Below are 19,489 nucleotides of genomic sequence, written 5' to 3'. Positions count from 1 at the left end.
TCTTGTGCGACCTGTAGGAATATTTGGGGGGCAGAGCACAGACAGAGTCGGAAGTCACACAAACTGCACTTACTGCTGTTGTAACGAGAATGCTCAGGTGGTTTAAAACCTGGAGCTATAAGGAATACAACCTGTGTCCATAATTTAAACAACGGGGATGATTAATCTTCCAGGCCGATGCATCTGAGTATTTTTTTTGACTGTGGCTCTTCGGTGGTGGTTTCAACACCGACAGGTTGCAGGGAAGCTGCGGTCGTACACGCGGTACCGCAACACCGAGTCCAACGAGCTCGAGATTGACGAGGTTTACGTGGATTCGGGAGAGCACACGCTGGAAGGACGAGACCCACTGTCTCCGGACCGCCGTTGCCGCCGCCGCCGCCGTACGTCCGGGATGCCAATGGGACCACACCGGAACTTCCTGTGCTGCGTTGCCACGTTTATCGCCGTCGCTCTCACCGGTCAGTCTGACCCCTGCCTTCCATGGCAGGAACATCCCCACATCAGCATAAACTCTTAGCAGAACCTTGAGCTATCCGAACATCTTTGTCCTTCATGCATGAATGTACTGAGCTGACCTTAATAAGGATGATAATGTGACAAGTCGAGTGTTTTGGGAATTGTTCCAATAAAAGGGAGGTAGTTTGTGTTTTTCCATAGAAGGTTTTTGTGGAACCGTTTCTGCTTCGTGAAATTGATGCATCAATCTGGAAAACCTACAGGCTCACACATCGGATTTATCCGTTTGTCTGCCAATGTGGAAATGAAAAATCCTATTATTGTTGGAAAAAAAGTCAACTTGCGAGTTCTCCCCTGGCAAAGCTAAATGGATTCCCATCAAGGACCTCGCACAGAATCGCTAATCTACTATACTAGGGCATGCCCGTACTATATATATATCTAAAATTATATCCCCCCCCCCCCCTCTATTTACATGAAATGGTTTGGTCCAAAGCGAACGGCTTGCGAGTACGGTGACAATCCCCCCCCTCTATTTACATGGAATGGTTTGGTCCAAAGCGAACGGCTTGCGAGTACGGTGACAATCCCCCCCCCCTCTATTTACATGAAATGGTTTGGTCCAAAGCGAACGGCTTGCGGAGTTTGGTAAAGAAATCGCCATAGCGTGCACAAACGCGCAGGAAAGCGAAAGAATCGCAAATTAGTTTTAATTAGTTTTAAAACATAGTTTAACGCCAACATAGTTTGCCAACGTGAAATAAATGAATACGCTCTCAAATGTGCCGTCCGAGGCAGAGTCTGTTCGCCACGTTCGGCACACGTGATAGCTCGCTGCTCTCTGATTGGTTGAATCGTTTTTTGGACATAGCTCGGTAACTACTTGTCCGATTAATATGAAACCTTGAAAAGGCACATCCTCGGGTCCCCAGCAATATACCTGGCAAGTTTCAAGTATATCGGACCCGTGGTTGTCGAGAAACAGCGGTCACAGACAAACACACAGACATACACACATACACACACACACACACACACACACACAGAGAGATTACTGGAATTATAGATAGATAAGAGAGCTGTTGGTCTGTCTGTGTGTGTGTCTGTCTGTCTTTGTGTCGCCATTTTTCTCAGAGATGGCTGAACGGATCTTCGTCAAACTTTCAGAGGTTCATCAGTGAGTGCCTGGGAGTGTTTTAGGCAAAAAAAGATTTTTTTTTTTTTGAGTTTAAAAATAAAAATCGCTCTTTTGTGCCAAAGCCTTTTTGATTCATGACAGTTATAATGATATAAAAGTACACATTCACATCGATAAATACAAAACAATTCGCAAACATTTGATCACCAATGTATAAAATAATTCCGGAAGTGTATGAAGTTGGTGGTAAGGCTTTTTCCTCTTCCTGAACGTCATCAGACTTAACTCAGAAACGTGATCAATGGCACATTCACCTGCAGATATTCAACGAAAAGGTGAAATGATGATTTGACATTTGTGGTGGATTCTGATTTGGATGTAATTCCTTTTCCATTATATTTGCCCTCATTTCAAATATGTTAATGTTTCTTTTTCGCTTGAACAACGCCGGGTACTCCAGATGTAAACGCTTTTATACTTTACTCGGGGTACAAATACAAATAAAACTTTGTCGGGGGGGGGGGGGGGTGGGGGGGGGGGGTAACATGTGGCTGCGGCCTTATGCGGGGGTGTGGGGACTGGAAGAGGGGCGTTAATTCTCTATGTAAATGTGTACCGTGTAGCGCCACCTGGTGTTGGTGGCAGAGGGTATTGCAATTTCCTTTTTTTACCTGTGCAACACTGAGGTTAACACACTTTGCACAGGTAAATTTTTCTCCTTTTCATCCCCCCTCCCCAAAAACGGAGGGGCCTGTCAAAGCCACCACCCCTTCACCCCAAAATATTGTTACGGTTTTCCGCCGCCCTTCCTGCCCTTACCAAGGGGAGATTAAGCCCCTTTTTTTTTTTTTTTTTTTGTATACAAGATCGAGGCTCGTGAAAGAGCGAACATTAATCACACAGAAAGACAGACACACAAAACAAATAACATCGGGAGCGGTAGACAAGATGGGGAGAGAGGGGGAAGGACACAAACACAACATTTGAGAGCAGGGACCGAGAGACATGGAGACATCGAGAGAACTGTGGGAGGGAGAGGGCTTTGGGGGGAAGGCATGGGAAGGGGGGGGGGGGGGTGGGAGAGGTATAAAACATATAGACCCTGCCAAGACTTCCAGGAAAGAAGTTGGAATTTCAAACAAGGTGGATCTGGGGTGAATTAGTGGGGGTAGAAAAGATCAAGGTTTTGGATGGGGGAAGATAAGAGATGGTGGTGAACAGCTGTTTTGAAGACCTGGAGGGAGGAGTGTGATTGAAGTGAGTGTGGGAGTTTGTTCCAGAGGCGGGAGAAAAGAGGAATGAAAGAGTGAAGGTGAGCAGAGAGCCGAGATTTCGGCAGTTTAACCATCAGAGGGTGGCTGGCAGATCTTGTGCGACCTGTAGGAATATTTGGGGGACAGAGCACAGAGAGAGCTGGGGGAGCAAGGCCGGAGAGGAGTCGGTAGAAGACAGAAAGACCACCTACCTGCCTGCGGTGAGTGAGTGAAAGGCCCTCAGAGATAGCTTCATCGCGGGAGATTCCAATGATTCTGAAAGCTTTGGATTCAACAGCGTGAAGCCGAGCCAGGTGTGAGGCAGGAGCACCGGCCCATAGGGGAGAACAGTATTCCATTGAGCTGCGGATGAAAGCCTTGTATGTGGTGAGGAGCTCAGGTGTGCCTAGGAAGGACTTCGCACGACGGAGGATGCCCAGTCGGCGACCTTGTTCTTTCTGGGCCGGCGTAAACGAGACTTGAAACGCCCCTCCCGGGCAAACGCAAGGTAGGGCTTCGGGACAAGTCTCGCACGTACCTAAATACCTGCGCCGCCGCGGAAACGGGGAATCAAGCCTCGCACGAGTCACATGTAATTTGGGTACACCGAGCGGATTGCGTACCACATGGTCCGTGCAGTTACCGTTAGTATTGGAACCCGATTAGAGAGGTTTTATTCGTACCACGCTTAGTCAATGATGGAAAACACGAGACGGTCGAATAAAGGAAGAACACTATTTAATTACTATTTACACAAGTATGTACAAGTCGGTAGGAAGCAGGGAGACACAGGGCAGCCTTAATCAGTCTTATAATAAGCCCAGACACGGGCCCGATCACACTCACAAAGGGGAAATGCAGGTAGGATGGTGTTCACGCGCTGCCTTGGTCGTCCAGGAACGGCGTCGCCCGGCGTGGCTCTCCACGGTCACAGCACGTCCCGCGATGAAGGCAAGCAGGTGGTGGAAGGGATCCTTGTAGCGCGTCTGTCGAACAAAGGGCAGCAGGCAGGTGGTTTTCCACAGCGCGTTGAGTTACCGGCGCGCTATCACTCGCGTAACCCAATCGAGGCTCGGCCTCGAGCTCAACCGAGCGTCCAATTTGGTTAGAGCGCTTATACTTAGTTCATGCGCGTCTTTTCTCTTGTACAACACTCAACTCTCACAGAACTTAGTCAAGCGCCTCCCTTCGCAGAACTGCACACCCCGAGCTCATAACTCTCAACTCTCAACAAAACCCCGAGCTCATCACTGACTCTCACAGAACTTAGTGCAGCTCCCCTCTCGCAGAACTGCTGTGGGGGCTTCGCGCAACGGGTTTTATTGCCACGCCCTTAGCCTTCTCAAATGTTCAAACCACACCCTGTGACGCAGTGCCGCAGCCACTCCCTTCGAGCCCTGATTGGCGGCTCGCGCTTACCGTCAGCTTCTCCGCCGCCCTCATTCGGTCTTGTCTCAATTTGCCAGGCCTGCCTCGTGTTAATTCGCGCCAAAAAGCCAAAGGCAGCATAAGGAGGCGTAAGGCGGCATAAGGCAATGAAGGACCTACTCTCATTATTCAACTCAATTTTAAACTAACACAGGAAAAGGACTATGCTCACACATACTAAGAAATAACTGCACTATCGCGAGGCTACATGTTGTAGTGTGACTAAACTATGAGGGGGAAATTTAACCTTTATTGTACAAACTCAAAACCGCAACAATATTGTTACAGACGTGGCTTAGATGTTATTTACCGAGCGGTTTTGGTATGACCACGTCTGCACAAGTTACCCGATTATACCCGAACGTTGACTAATCGCGCTGCGCTAGGCCAATAAAGGCAACAAAGGAAAAGGACACACGGCTGGGTTTCAAATGACACGACACCCAGGGTTCAGTTCTCAAGACCTCCGGAGGAGATTATATTCGTTCGGAAGGTCAGATTACAGGGACGAGAGGTACAACATAGAAAGACAAGCACTTAGACACAATCTTATATTATTCCCAACAGACGACAGATAAACGGGACAAAGCTGACTCACACGGGGATTGATGGAAAGGACAGCGGGTATCGATGGCTCAAGGTGCACTCTTGGCTCAAGGACAGGGTCGACCCGGTCCGGTCTAGAGATGCGGGGAGGTCGCAGCGCTCGGATGGCGTCTTGTCTGCTCAAGCTGGGGGCGCATCTGACGTCACATCCGGCGCGGGGCCGCGTATATCCGGCGGGGAGTGACACGCCCTCGGCTCGTTAGCTCCGCCTCGTGGAATCGGCACGTTGCTTCTCATTGGGTGCGTGCGGGGGGGTTACCGGCTCCGCCCTTGACGAGGAGCTGACAAGGAGCCCCTTTGTGGTAACCCCGTGGAGCGCATGGTCTGGAGCGCGTTGTCTGGAGCGCATTGTCGATGGCGGCTAACCGAGCCGGTGGGAGGACGCACACTCCCCCCCGCGCAGCGCCGTGCCCCTCTGTTGTTGTAGACGGGGAAGAAGATGGGAGGAGGTATGGGAAAGGTCCTAAACTCACTACTGGTGCCATATAATCACATTCTGGTGCAACGAAGAGTCATAATTAATGGAAACGAGGCCTTAACTGACATAGACTAAGAATAACTAGCAAGATGTCCGAAAGTTGTCTACGTGTGGTGCGGTGGACCTGGGCACGACATTTAATGGGGGAATAAGGGGAAGGTCGGCTCTACTGATTGTTGTTTACAGACAATGGGACTAGGGAATGGGGGATTGGGGATAGTTGGGGAGTATTGGGGAAATAGGGGAATATTTACAAGCGGATATGGAGGCCAAATTCCATATTCGCAACATTGCACCCTTCTCTACCCTCGGGGCGTCCCGACCCGATAAATTTTTACCTACTTTAGTGTGGCACGCAATGTAGTTCCCTCTACTATTAACTCTACCCTGAGTGCGACAGTTTTACAGATATTCACAAATGAGTAAATATGTCCCCCTGCGACGTTGCACCCTTCTCCTCACAGAAACACACCCACAGGATAACCGAATCCGGAAAGAATCCTCAAACTAAACATACAGCCGGTAGGGAGCATTATTTGCACAAGACTACGCTGATATTTACACTACGATCCAGGACCTGTTTTTGGAGGAACACATGCAGATGTTATGCATAGAGAGAGCACGCATGCTAGCATCGATACACCAACCCACGAGTGCTCTGTGGCCTACGGCCTTTAATAATGTGCAGAGCACCCCTTCCAAGCATCAAGCACCACCCCATCACACAGTGAGCACCATCCGGTGCACCAATAAAGTGTCTATGAGTCATTGTGTGGCTGCTGCTGGTCTTGCCTTCGTGTGGTGCACTTGGCCTTCTTACTTCTTTTCAAAAATAAAGAAAGGCGCCAACCGCGTCCATTTCTATATTGCGGCCGTCAGGGGGCCAACTGTTAGTGGTTCACCTGTTTGGCATAGGTGCCACGTTGACCCATAGGTCCTTCCACGGGTGGTGCTTGGCCGCAAAAGAGCTGCGGTCCATTGTGGGTGGCCACAAACATTGCGGTCCATATGGTGTATCGATCCAAGCAGCAAGCAGCGAAAGTGCAGGCCCACAACTGCGTAGCCAGCACCTCTCTCTCCTCTCTCTCTACCCCAAAGCCAGATCCTCGGAGGTGGGAGACAAAAGAAAAGACAAGTGAGTAAGGTGGTAAGGGCACAAAAGTGCACGCAATGTAAGATGATGCACACTGGGGGCACATGGGAACCAGGTGAGACAGGTACGTTTCTATCGTACGCCCACCCCCCCCACCAGGTAACCTACATGGCCTCTCCCTTACCCCTTACTGTGTCCACACAACACAACACTACCCATAAACATCTACTTTACAAATCAACAAACATCCCTACTGTCTTCCCCGTTCCTCCCATAAACCAAATTCGTCTTCTCTCCCTCCTAACCAATCAAATTTGCCATTTTCAACTTTCATCAAAATTTGCCATCTCCAACTCAACATCATAATTTGCCATCACCAATTCATCATCAGTCCCTCCTAAGGAGGGAGAGATGGAATCACCCCAATGTCTCATCCACGTCGTGATGCGTCTCACCAATCCACACAGCAATTCTCATTTCCTGCAACAAAACAAAGAAAACACAGGTGTGGAGTCATCATCATCACCACAGGTAAGTGGCTGCGTATGGTGCGACAGGTTCATCAATCCTAACTATTTCCTAAATGACTTTAACAACTTTACACTACCCGGGGTCTTTCTCCGGCCAAACCATTGGCCCTCTTACACTATGGGTTCTAAAAACCAATTCCCATTGGCCAAACTGTGGTGCTTTCCAATTTGGGGTCTCACTCCCCCGATTCATCTCTCGGTGCCCTCGCACAATTTCAGGGCTGCGACGTGTACCTCTCCCAGCGGGTCTACCCACCTGCACACCTCCACCACTGCAGTTGCCACCCGAGCTTACCTAGCTCCTCACCCTAACCTAACTAACTGGGGCAGGCCCTCTGGCGCTCTCCCCACTCGGTGCCCTCTCTGGCACTGGGCTACCCGATCCACACCCGGGATCCTCAGGCACCCACTCACAACTACCGGCTCCCAGAGCCCACCTGCGGCCTCACCTGGCCGACATCCTCACAGTGGTGGAGTGCCCAACCAACTACACACACTAACAGGCTACACGCCCAGCCATTTCCACAACACTAATGCACCCATCCACAACACCATTCTGCAACCGCACCACAAATGCCAATATCCAACCACAATTTACCTGTACCCTCTACCTAACACTTACACTACCCGCCCCGGGTATCCGTGATGGGGGTCCACTCTTCCCCCATTCACACCTTCGCACCATGCACACCACTCCGTACCACTTACTCCAACTCTCTCCACACACCTGTACTTGCACACCTGTGCTCTCACACCTGGTGCCACCTGCACCCTTCTCTCCCCAAGCGCATTCGCGCTGATCCACAACACTCACTACTCATACACGGCTCCACACACCTGTCCAGTTGCACACCTGTGCAATCACACCTGTTCAATTCTCACACACACGGCATCATCTCAGCTAACTACTCCCTTCTGAAACTTGCGCTTCCCAGTCGTCCCTTTTAAACTATTGCGCTCCCTCGTCATTATCATCCACACTAATCTACCTGCGTCCCCACTACAGGTATCAGTCACTAACTAACCTTAACGTCACCTAATGTCATCTTCTCTAGATCCCTATCAATATAACCTAACCCACCCGGGCTAGTTTTCACTGCCATACACCCCATAATCTATTGCTCCTTTGCCCCCACATGGGAAGGATGGTGGATTTGCCATCCCACCACATCGGGGGTCTCTCACTACCAATTTTGCACATCAAATTTCAATAAATCAAAAATTTGCCAATCACTACCCATCATCTGCCAATCACTACTGCCAATCCCTTGCCAATCATCAAATTTTGTTTTTCTCTAATTTTGGGTCCAAAACACTAACCTCATCACCCAGTCGACTCACTAATACCTCTCGGTGCGCCAATCCCTGTCCAAAGCCCGGCTTCGTAAAGCCAAGCAATGGATGCTGGTTGTTTTGTGCCAGCGGCTGGATGCGTCCGGCATTCGGGGCAGGGACGGGGGCTTACCCGGGCCGAGATCCCACGCACCACCTCGGTGTGGAGCCATCCAATGTCCCGATCTCGACCTGCCGGCACGTCTCAACAAAACGTGGTCGCCATAACGACCCTTCCTTCCTATCCTGCCGCCCGCTCCGCCTGGTGGAGCACGGACGCGGCCGTTCAAAGCGAGGCCCAGCACGCACCGAGGGCCCGATTCGGCTATAAGTCGTTCTAAACTCTACCCCGTCTAACGTCGATGCTTCACCTGCATGCTTACATCCCGCAGCCCGTTCCTTGCTCACACATCCAGCCGTGCCCATGCTCCTCGTACCTTTCCTTACACACCCAGGTACACCCATTCCACTCACAGCCTTGGTCACACACCTGACCACCGAACACCTTGGCACACATTCGTTGGTCGCACACCTCACCAAAACACCTCTTCGCGCCCCCTCCTCGGTCACCTCCTCTGTGACAATCACAGGTGTGCTCTCATTCGCACACCCAACCACGTGCCTCACCACCAACTCCAGCGTGCATTCCCACTCACGCTCTACCATTCCAGGTGTGCATCCTTCCATCCCAGGTGTACATCCTCGCTCACCTGTCACAACTAACTCACGCTCCATGTCACTCTCACTACTTTCACCTCCATTCCTGACAGCGCACTCACCCTTACTCTTGACAGCGCACTCTTTCCTCAGGCACCTGTCCGTTACACACCTTTCTCGCGCACACTCTCCCGTTACACCCTCTGTAACACTCACCACAGGTGTGCATTCTTCCTTACTTTTGACAGCGCACTCTTTCCCCATGCACCTGTCCGTCACACACCTTTCTCGCGCACACTCTCCCGTTACATCCTCTGTAACACTCACCACACCGCGCTTCCATGTGCCCCCTCGCACACGCGCTACGACCGACTCACTCTCGCCAGCACCCTCACTCCTTGGCACGCACTTTTTCCTCACACACCCCAGAGTCGGACTTTCTCGCACACCTCCTTTTTCGCACACCAGACCTGTCGCACACTTCACCAGTGGCCTCTCACGAACACCCGGGTCTATCTCGACCCCCAAGCTTCTTAAATCCCCTGGCGCATCATACGCACGACCATATTGGTCACCACTTACACCGGGTCCTCTTCCTCTTCGCTTCTCCTCCATCACCTGCGAATCCCTCATCCGGTTAATGAGCACATCATCACGATCCAAACACAGACTTTGGACCAATTCTTTTACTTCCTCTTTTATCTCTTTGTTATCCCCTCTCCGTCGCTTCTTAATTTCGCTCATCCCTTCTTCCGCTTCTTCTAGTTTCTGCTTCACCTCTTTTATTCCCTGGTATGTCTCCTCAAGCTCGTCCTCCAAGGCTACCTTGACCGTTTCCATGTGCGTCCTTACCTGTCGGTCCTTCGTCTCCATTACCTCTATCACCTCGTCCAGCCTTGTTGTCAGTCCCTCACGTACCATCTGACATTCCCTCTTTGTCGCTATTAAGTCGTTTTTTATGTCGTTTTGTGTCGCTTTTAAACCTCCTAATACCGCAGTGTTCCTTTGAACCTGCTCCGTTAGTTCTTTTTGTCCCTCCGTCAGCTGTTCCACCTCCTGCGTCAGGACCTCTATGCCCCCCTGTAACTTTACAGTCCCCTTTCTCACCTCCTTCTCCATGTGCTCCTTACAGTGCCTCACCTCCTCGCGCACTCCTCCGACCTCCTCACTCACTCCTCTTCTGATCTGCTCTCCCATCCTTTGCATCTCCTGCCCAGATGCCACCCTCATCTGCTCCATTTCCTCCCTGTGAGCATCCAGTTTGGTTTCTACCCCCATTCTGACCCCCTCTATCTGCTGCCCCATTTGGTTAACTTCCCTTTCCGCTTGGTCCCTCATGTCCCTCAATTTGCCTTCCATGGCGTTTTCTAACCCCTCTAACCCTTTTTGCATCCCTTCCATTTGATTCTCTTGGGCGGCCATTCTGTTTTCTACCCCCGTTAACCCATTTCTCACCTCTTTTATCCCATTGTCTAACCCCTCAAAATTTTTGTCTAACTTCTCACCAGTACCCCTCGCTTCGTCCCTCATTACCCCCATTTGGTTTCCCATTACCCCCAATTGCTCACTCCGAGCCCTCGTTTCCTCCCTCATTTCCTCGTTATACTGGGCCATAAGGGCCTTCATTTTCTCCATAAATAGGCCCCAATCCATCGGCGGCGCTGCCACGGTCGCGGGCGCGGTGATCAGCGAGGCGCCATTTTGCGCTCCCGCAATGTCGGGCACAACGACGCTATTTTGTGCGTCTGCTACCCTCGCTGCTTCGCTCTCCTCCTGTCCCTCATGTCCCTCAATTTGGTCCTGGACCGACCCTGCCTCACTCTCCCCTACCGGACCCCAGCTGTCTTGGTCTGCCATAGCGCGACTTTCAAAATACGGGTTTTTATACAACAAAACAAAATTTCGACCGTTATAATTTCGTCGAGCGCAGTAAACGCGCTCCGAATCGATTCTACTTGTTACAAATTTGGGCCTAATAAATTTAGTCCCGGGTTCGAATTCCACTCCTCGACACCAATTGTTACAGACGTGGCTTAGATGTTATTTACCGAGCGGTTTTGGTATGACCACGTCTGCACAAGTTACCCGATTATACCCGAACGTTGACTAATCGCGCTGCGCTAGGCCAATAAAGGCAACAAAGGAAAAGGACACACGGCTGGGTTTCAAATGACACGACACCCAGGGTTCAGTTCTCAAGACCTCCGGAGGAGATTATATTCGTTCGGAAGGTCAGATTACAGGGACGAGAGGTACAACATAGAAAGACAAGCACTTAGACACAATCTTATATTATTCCCAACAGACGACAGATAAACGGGACAAAGCTGACTCACACGGGGATTGATGGAAAGGACAGCGGGTATCGATGGCTCAAGGTGCACTCTTGGCTCAAGGACAGGGTCGACCCGGTCCGGTCTAGAGATGCGGGGAGGTCGCAGCGCTCGGATGGCGTCTTGTCTGCTCAAGCTGGGGGCGCATCTGACGTCACATCCGGCGCGGGGCCGCGTATATCCGGCGGGGAGTGACACGCCCTCGGCTCGTTAGCTCCGCCTCGTGGAATCGGCACGTTGCTTCTCATTGGGTGCGTGCGGGGGGGTTACCGGCTCCGCCCTTGACGAGGAGCTGACAAGGAGCCCCTTTGTGGTAACCCCGTGGAGCGCATGGTCTGGAGCGCGTTGTCTGGAGCGCATTGTCGATGGCGGCTAACCGAGCCGGTGGGAGGACGCACACTCCCCCCCGCGCAGCGCCGTGCCCCTCTGTTGTTGTAGACGGGGAAGAAGATGGGAGGAGGTATGGGAAAGGTCCTAAACTCACTACTGGTGCCATATAATCACATTCTGGTGCAACGAAGAGTCATAATTAATGGAAACGAGGCCTTAACTGACATAGACTAAGAATAACTAGCAAGATGTCCGAAAGTTGTCTACGTGTGGTGCGGTGGACCTGGGCACGACATTTAATGGGGGAATAAGGGGAAGGTCGGCTCTACTGATTGTTGTTTACAGACAATGGGACTAGGGAATGGGGGATTGGGGATAGTTGGGGAGTATTGGGGAAATAGGGGAATATTTACAAGCGGATATGGAGGCCAAATTCCATATTCGCAACAATATGTATATGTAGTATATCTCTCCCCTCCCTCTCCCCTCACCTCTTGCACCCTCCTGCTTCCACTCCCTTCCTCACCCCTCCCTCTCCTGCCTCCTCCCTCCCTTTCCCTCCCCTCCCCCCCCCCCTCCCCGGCAACGCCGGGTACTCCTGCTGGTAATTATATAAAAGTACACATTGACATCAATAAATACAAAACAATTCGCAAACATTTGAACACAAATAAATCTACTATATAAGAGAGCTGTTGGTCTGTCTGTGTGTGTGTGTGTGTCTGTCTGTGTCACCATTTTTCTCAGAGATGGCTGAATGGATGGCTGAATTAGCGCATTATCTTTCAAACTCAAATTGACAAAACCAGGGGCATAAAGTAAGATATTGAATTATTCCCTCTGCTATCGTGCATTATAATGAGGAAGCCGTCGTTGACGTACCTCATCTAATGTCTCGACAATTGGGCAAAACTTTACCCCAGCCCCCAAATTCAGTTTGCACACCAAATCCAGTGCAATTATTATTACTGTGGACGGACGGTCTCTTCCCATGAACCATTTTATCAGGAAATAGAAAATTTTAACACTTGTAGGCTTGGCTTTACTGAAGTCCGTTTGATAATTGCAGTAAATGTTTACTTGGCATCACATCCAAATGGTTACCTTTCCGCCAAATGTTTACTTGGCATCACAGCCAAATGGTTACCTTTGCACCAAATGTTTACTTGGCATCACAGCCAAATGGTTACCTTTGTGCCAAATGTTTACCTGGCATCACAGCCAAATGGTTACCTTTGTGCCAAATGTTTACCTGGCATCACAGCCAAATGGTTACCTTTGCGCCAAATGTTTACTTGACATCACAGCCAAATGGTTACCTTTCCGCCAAATGTTTACTTGGCATCACAGCCAAATGGTTACCTTTGCACCAAATGTTTACTTGGCATCACAGCCAAATGGTTACCTTTGTGCCAAATGTTTACCTGGCATCACAGCCAAATGGATACCTTTGTGCCAAATGTTTACTTGACATCACAGCCAAATGGTTACCTTTGTGCCAAATGTTTACTTGACATCACAGCCAAATAGTTACCTTTCCGCCAAATGTTTACTTGGCATCACAGCCAAATGGTTACCTTTGCGCCAAATGTTTACCTGGCATCACAGCCAAATGGTTACCTATGTGCCAAATGTTTACCTGGCATCACAGCCAAATGGTTACCTTTGTGCCAAATGTTTACCTGGCATCACAGCCAAATGGTTACCTTTGTGCCAAATGTTTACTTGGCATCACAGCCAAATAGTTACCTTTGTGCCAAATGTTTACTTGGCATCGCAGCCAAATGGTTACCTTTGTGCCAAATGTTTACTTGGCATCACAGCCAAATAGTTACCTTTGTGCCAAATGTTTACTTGGCATCGCAGCCAAATGGTTACCTTTGTGCCAAATGTTTACTTGGCATCACAGCCAAATGGTTACCTTTGTGCCAAATGTTTACCTGGCATCACAGCCAAATGGTTACCTTTGTGCCAAATGTTTACTTGGCATCACAGCCAAATAGTTACCTTTGTGCCAAATGTTTACTTGGCATCGCAGCCAAATGGTTACCTTTGTGCCAAATGTTTACTTGGCATCACAGCCAAATGGTTACCTTTGCGCCAAATGTTTACTTGGCATCACAGCCAAATGGTTACCTTTGCGCCAAATGTTTACTTGACATCACAGCCAAATGGTTACCTTTGCGCCAAATGTTTACTTGCCATCACAGCCAAATGGTTACCTTTGCGCCAAATGTTTACTTGGCATCACAGCCAAATGGTTATCTTTGCGCCAAATGTTTATTTGGCATCACAGCCAAATGGTTATCTTTGCGCCAAATGTTTATTTGGCATCGCAGCCAAATGGTTACCTGTCCTTGGGATGCATCTGCAGTTCAAATGGCTTAGCTATTATATTCATTATCTGAGTCACTGTCGTCTGCCACCGTGGGAGGATTGCATGGGTTTAGACAAGACATGGGTTTCAGGTTTAGACATGATATGGGTTTCGGGTTTAGACAAGACATGAGTTTCGGGTTTAGACAAGACGTGGGTTTCGGGTTTAGACAAGACGTGGGTTTCGGGTTAAGGTATTCCTATGAGCACAGCATCTGCTTCATGACAGCTGCACCAAGAAGAGCATTTGCTTGTGGTGCATTTGCATGTGACTCGTTGCCGACAGGAAGTAGGCATCGTATCTTGAGTCATCAGAATGGGTGTCATTCTCTGCTAATGAAATTTCACCCATATCCTTTCATCGGCGATAGGTTAGGAACTGCAACGTAGGCAGAACACCATATCAGACACTGGTATTGGCATCAGAGTAGGTGTTGTGTGAGTACATCCTGTGTTGGTGGGAGTTTCTCCAAATCCCCTACTCTGTGGACCATTTACACCCAGAGGGAGTTCACATCTGTGGATCCTGTTGTGGATTGTAAAGCTTCATAACAAACTTCTCCGCCTGCCCCAAGTTCAATTTTCTCATTGCATCCCTCGGTTTCAGTAGATTAGGTGTTTTGGTGAAAGCCATCCAGGTAGTCTTCTTGCTCCGTCCCACTAAACTGGCTAGTTGTGTCGCAATCTGTGATGGCGTGGTATATCAGAAGGGCAGCAACTGTATCGGGCGAAAGAGATTCTTCCTTCTGGTAGTGATGGGCAGCGCATTTGAAAGACTGATGTGAAAAGGACCAGATTGCGGACAAAGGGAGACGTTAAAGGGGATCAGAAAAACAGGTGGGCAACGAGCCGGTACTTGAGGGAGCTTTAGTCGGTGATGGGTTCTTGAGGAACCTGTGCGACATGAAGTGGAACGTGGTCGGAGAGGAACAAGGCCGGATACAAGTTTGTGTAAGGCGAACTTTTTGGGTGGGCAAGACACTTCACTATGGCAGGGGATAAGTCCATATGCTGTAGGGAACTTTCGGTATTATTGGAAAGGGTGGGTACAGGAAGGAACGGATTTAGGACATTGGCCTTTTGAGCAAGCACAGCATTGAAGAAGTCATATTTTTCTTGAGAATCGTGCAGCAGGACTTTATGAATGAGGAAATGGAAGGGAATTGTCTCATCAGACACAGACCGGGCCGTGGGGATGGTGAGGGGCTGGAGAATTTGGATCGCAGGTGAGCCTGATGTTGGGCCCCGACTCTTCGTAGGACAGATGCACAATGGATCCGAGTTGTGCGGAGAGACTTCCAGGAGGAGGGTACGAGTTGTCCTAGCAATAGGAGCGAGATGATGGACAGAAAAGTTGAATAAAGTGTCGGATCAACTCGAGAATAAGAGAAATTAGTTAGTTGTACAATAATTTCCAGAAGGAGCTGATGTGGTGATGAACCAGTCTTGACTGGAGGGAGTGAGATGTTAGGCCAGAGCAACGAGCTCTGGCTCGATGGACACACATGTCCGCCCCATTGTGGGTTCTCAAATTGCCAAAGTGACACGCACTTTCATACCAAAACATGGCCAGAAGAACCGAGAGGAGCGCGACAGGTTTGAGGAAATGTTTGACGTGACATGATCCTGTAATGAATGGTGGACATTTGGGGAGATGTATGTTGGGAAAGAAAGAGACTGCAAGTCCAGTCATTTCACATAGACTTTGCTGCTACACCATGTATTCAAGTTTGTGAACAAACAACAAGCTAGCTCTGGCACGGTGGCAATTAAAGGTTCCACAGACTGTGAAGGGCGAAGAGGAGTGAGGAGAGAATGTCAATGTTTGCGGAGAGAACCACCACATGTGGAATCATTCGAGTTGGGGGGCAGGAAGGGGGGCTGGTTGGTGGTAGACCTCACAAAAATACTATGTTGTTGCATAGAGGCGCACGGAATGAAATGTAATCCACAGGGTTGGCGGTGACACTTGAGTAATAGGAAGTGTGGGTAAGGGAGGGCCGAACATGCACAGCAACACTACCACCTGTATGGGAACCAGGCCTGTCAGAGTGGAGGAGACGACAACCGTCAAGACGCAGACAAGAGTTCCGGGACATCCTGTCAAAGGAACGTTTCCATTAGACGTACGATTCGTGGATTGGCTGCTGCGGCCTACATAGACAGATCTGTGAAATTAGAATGCAGACGTGTGATATATGTGGATGGGAGCAGGGTGGGAGTGTTTATATTTGATATGAGCTGGCCCTCTCCACTGAGCTCGGCACATTCCTGTAAACCCAGGTCAGCGATGAGGACCTGAGATTCTCACCCAAACATGAGCGATGGTTGGTTGTTTGTGAGGACTCTATGTACTAGTCGGGACAGGAATGTTACAGATATATCGTTTGTTTTTGTTCAGAACGACGCCATATTTGTGCGATGACTCAGGGCGAGTCGCTATCGGAAAGTCTTGGTGCATGAGGGTGCCCCGAGATGCAGCACCACTACTGGGACCATACCAGGATGGCATTTTTCACATGTAATTCATTGATAAACTAGAACGGCACTCAGTTTATGTTTGTATCCTACTGATAGGCCGGACCTGAACCAAAATGGAATCGATTCGTCCTCGTCACACAACCAACCTGTCCACCACGCTTTGGCGGAAGCCATCCACAACCTTTTGAGATATCCAGTTCCCGCTGATAGGCCGGATCTGTTGATGATAGGTTTTGTGGTTTTTATGGTTTTCCTCCACTTGAATATAATAAGTAATAACTGACAAATACAGGCGCAACTATACGTGATGATGTAGCGGTTACCGCTGGATGTACATAATCGCCTTGCACCGGCCAGAACACGGCCAGACGCGCCTCTCCCGGGCATGCCCGGACTCACTGTTCCCGGGCACGCCCGAACCTCCCGGGCACGCCCGGTCTCGTCTTTCCCGGGCATGCCCGCTCTCGCCTTTCCAGGGCTCGCCCAGAGCGTCCGGGCATGCTCGCTATCGCCTTTCCAGGGCTCGCCCAGAGCGTCCGGGCATGCCCGCTATCGCCTTTCCAGGGCTCGCCCAGAGCGTCCGGGCATGCCCGCTATCGCCTTTCCAGGGCTCGCCCAGAGCGTCCGGGCATGCCCGCTATCGCCTTTCCAGTGCTCGCCCAGAGCGCCCGGGCACGCCCAGCCTCGACTTGCCAGGCCGCAGCCAAACACGCCCGGGCAGGTCCAGACTCGCCTTTCCAAGGCTCGCCCTTGATACCCGGGCATGCCCGGTATAGCTTTTGCCGGGCAAACTTCCCGACATAAATGTGTATATATATTGTTGCCCGAAAAACGGGCTTGTCAGAATACCTGAGCTGTTTTGTTTCAATAAAGCAACTCGGACGAATTCCGTCTTTGGTCGCGTCAATTCTTTCGACTCGCGTTGGAGCGCAGTTCCTTCATTGGTGACCTACCGACATGGATACGGCAGTGACGCTTAAACTGCCTACCTTCTGGGAGGCTCACGCGGCTGTTTGGTTCGCCCAGGCGGACTCCCAGTTCGCCCTGCGAGGCATCACCGCGGACGACACCCGCTTCCACCATGTTGTGGCGGCGCTCGGTTCCGCCACCGCGGCCCGCGCCTTGAGCCTCCTCCAGCACCCGCCGGCTGCTGACAAATACGACGCGCTGAAGACGCTCCTCCTCGGTGCTTTCGCCCTCTCACCGGCAGCACGCGCACGGCGCCTGCTTGACCTGCCCGAGCTCGGCGACACGCGCCCGTCCGAGCGCATGGACTATATGCTCTCGTTGCTCGGCGAGCACTCTCCGGCATTCCTGTTCCGGGAGCTGTTCCTCCGTCAGCTGCCTAACCCGGTACGCCTCGCCCTGGCTGGCACGTTGATCACGGATTCCCGCGCCCTCGCCAGGGAAGCCGATAAGATCTCCTCGGCGGGCCAGCACATCGGTGCGGTTACCTGGAGCCCGCCGCCGTCCGAGACAACGCCCACGACGCCCGAGCGCCCTGCGCGGTTGGAGGCCGAACTGCCGGTGCAACTGGCGGCCGCCACGCCGCACCGCCCGCTTCCGACACGACGGCCGGGGCCTCCACCTGACCGGGCGTGGTGTTATTACCACGCCAGGTTCGGACACAAGGCTCGGACGTGCCGGCCCCCGTGCACTTTCGGCAGGTCGGGAAACGGCCGGGCCGGCGTTCATTCCCAGCCATGAGCGCCGGCCACTCGGGCAACTTGCTGTTTATTCGGGACAAAGCGTCTGGACGGCGTTTCCTGTGCGACACCGGCGCCCAACTGAGCGTCATACCTGCCTCCGAGCAGGACAGGCTGGACGCAGTTTGCGGCCCCTCTTTGGTCGCTGCTAATGGCTCGGCCATACGCACTTTCGGCCCACGCGTCGTCACCCTCTGCTTCGGCAGCCAGCGCTTTCAATGGACTTTTGTTACCGCCAGCGTCCCCGTGGCTTTGCTGGGCGCCGACTTCCTCTGCACGCACGGGCTGCTGGTCGACGTCAAACGACGTCGCCTTGTCCACGCCGAGACCTTCAGCTCCCTGGCGTGCACAATGAGCAGCTCCGCGCCGACCGAACTGGCGTGCGCCCTCCCGGCAACGAACGAGTTCGCTCGCCTGCTCGTGGAATTCCCGGCCCTCACGCGGCCGACGTTTTCGGCCGTCGCGGTGCGGCACGGGATCGAGCACCACATACCCACTACGGGCCCGCCGGTCTACGCCAGGGCCCGCCGCCTCGACCCAGCCAAGCTCGCCGTGGCAAAGGCCGAATTCGACGCGTTGGAGCACCTCGGCATCGTGCGGCGCTCCGATAGCGCGTGGGCCTCGCCACTGCACATCGTGCCAAAGCCGGGGGGTGGATGGCGCCCGTGTGGCGACTACCGCCGTCTCAATGACGCTACCACCCCCGACAGGTACCCGATCCCGCATATTCAGGACTTTTCCGCCCGTTTGACGGGACGGGTCATCTTTTCGAAAATTGACCTGATACGGGGCTACCACCAGGTACCTGTCCGGGCGGCCGACGTCCCGAAGACGGCCGTCATCACGCCGTTCGGCCTGTTCGAATTTTTGCGGATGCCGTTTGGCCTCAAGAACGCGGCCCAGGCGTTCCAGCGCTTGATGGACGGCGTGCTGCGCGACCTGCCGTTTCTTTTCGTCTATCTGGACGACATCCTCGTCGCCAGCACGTCCCGCGCCGAGCACCTCCTCCACCTCCGAACACTGTTCGGTCGCCTCAGCGAGCACGGCTTAATTGTCAACCCGGTCAAATGCCACTTCGGCGCGACGACCGTTGACTTTTTGGGCCACCGCATCACCAAGACCGGGGCCGTGCCGCTGCCGACCAAGGTCGAGGCCATCACCACGTTCCCGCTTCCCCGTTCCATCAAGGCCCTCCAAGAGTTCCTCGGCATGGTGAATTTTTATCACCGATTCGTGCCCCGCGCTGCTCAGCTCATGCGGCCCCTTTACGAGGCCCTCCGGGGCAAGCC

The 19,489-nt window shown here is 51.7% G+C and overlaps 1 protein-coding gene across 5 annotated transcripts in view; it reads left to right on the top strand.

The window, feature by feature from the left end:
- The window catches only part of LOC137417040 (transferrin receptor protein 2-like), a 76,688-nt gene that overhangs the window by 31,533 nt on the left and 25,666 nt on the right, over positions 1–19,489 (top strand). For all 5 annotated transcript variants that reach the window (XM_068102768.2, XM_068102767.2, XM_068102769.2 and 2 more), the window contains one exon: positions 236–461. In XM_068102768.2, the coding sequence (XP_067958869.2) occupies positions 236–461 (226 nt within the window). The remainder of the gene's footprint in view (positions 1–235; positions 462–19,489) is intronic.

This window comes from Myxine glutinosa, chromosome 2 (genome assembly GCF_964187855.1).
Source record: "Myxine glutinosa chromosome 2, kmMyxGlut1.1, whole genome shotgun sequence".
Classification (NCBI taxonomy): Eukaryota; Metazoa; Chordata; class Myxini; order Myxiniformes; family Myxinidae; genus Myxine; species Myxine glutinosa.
This window is presented reverse-complemented; position numbering and strand designations above follow the sequence as displayed.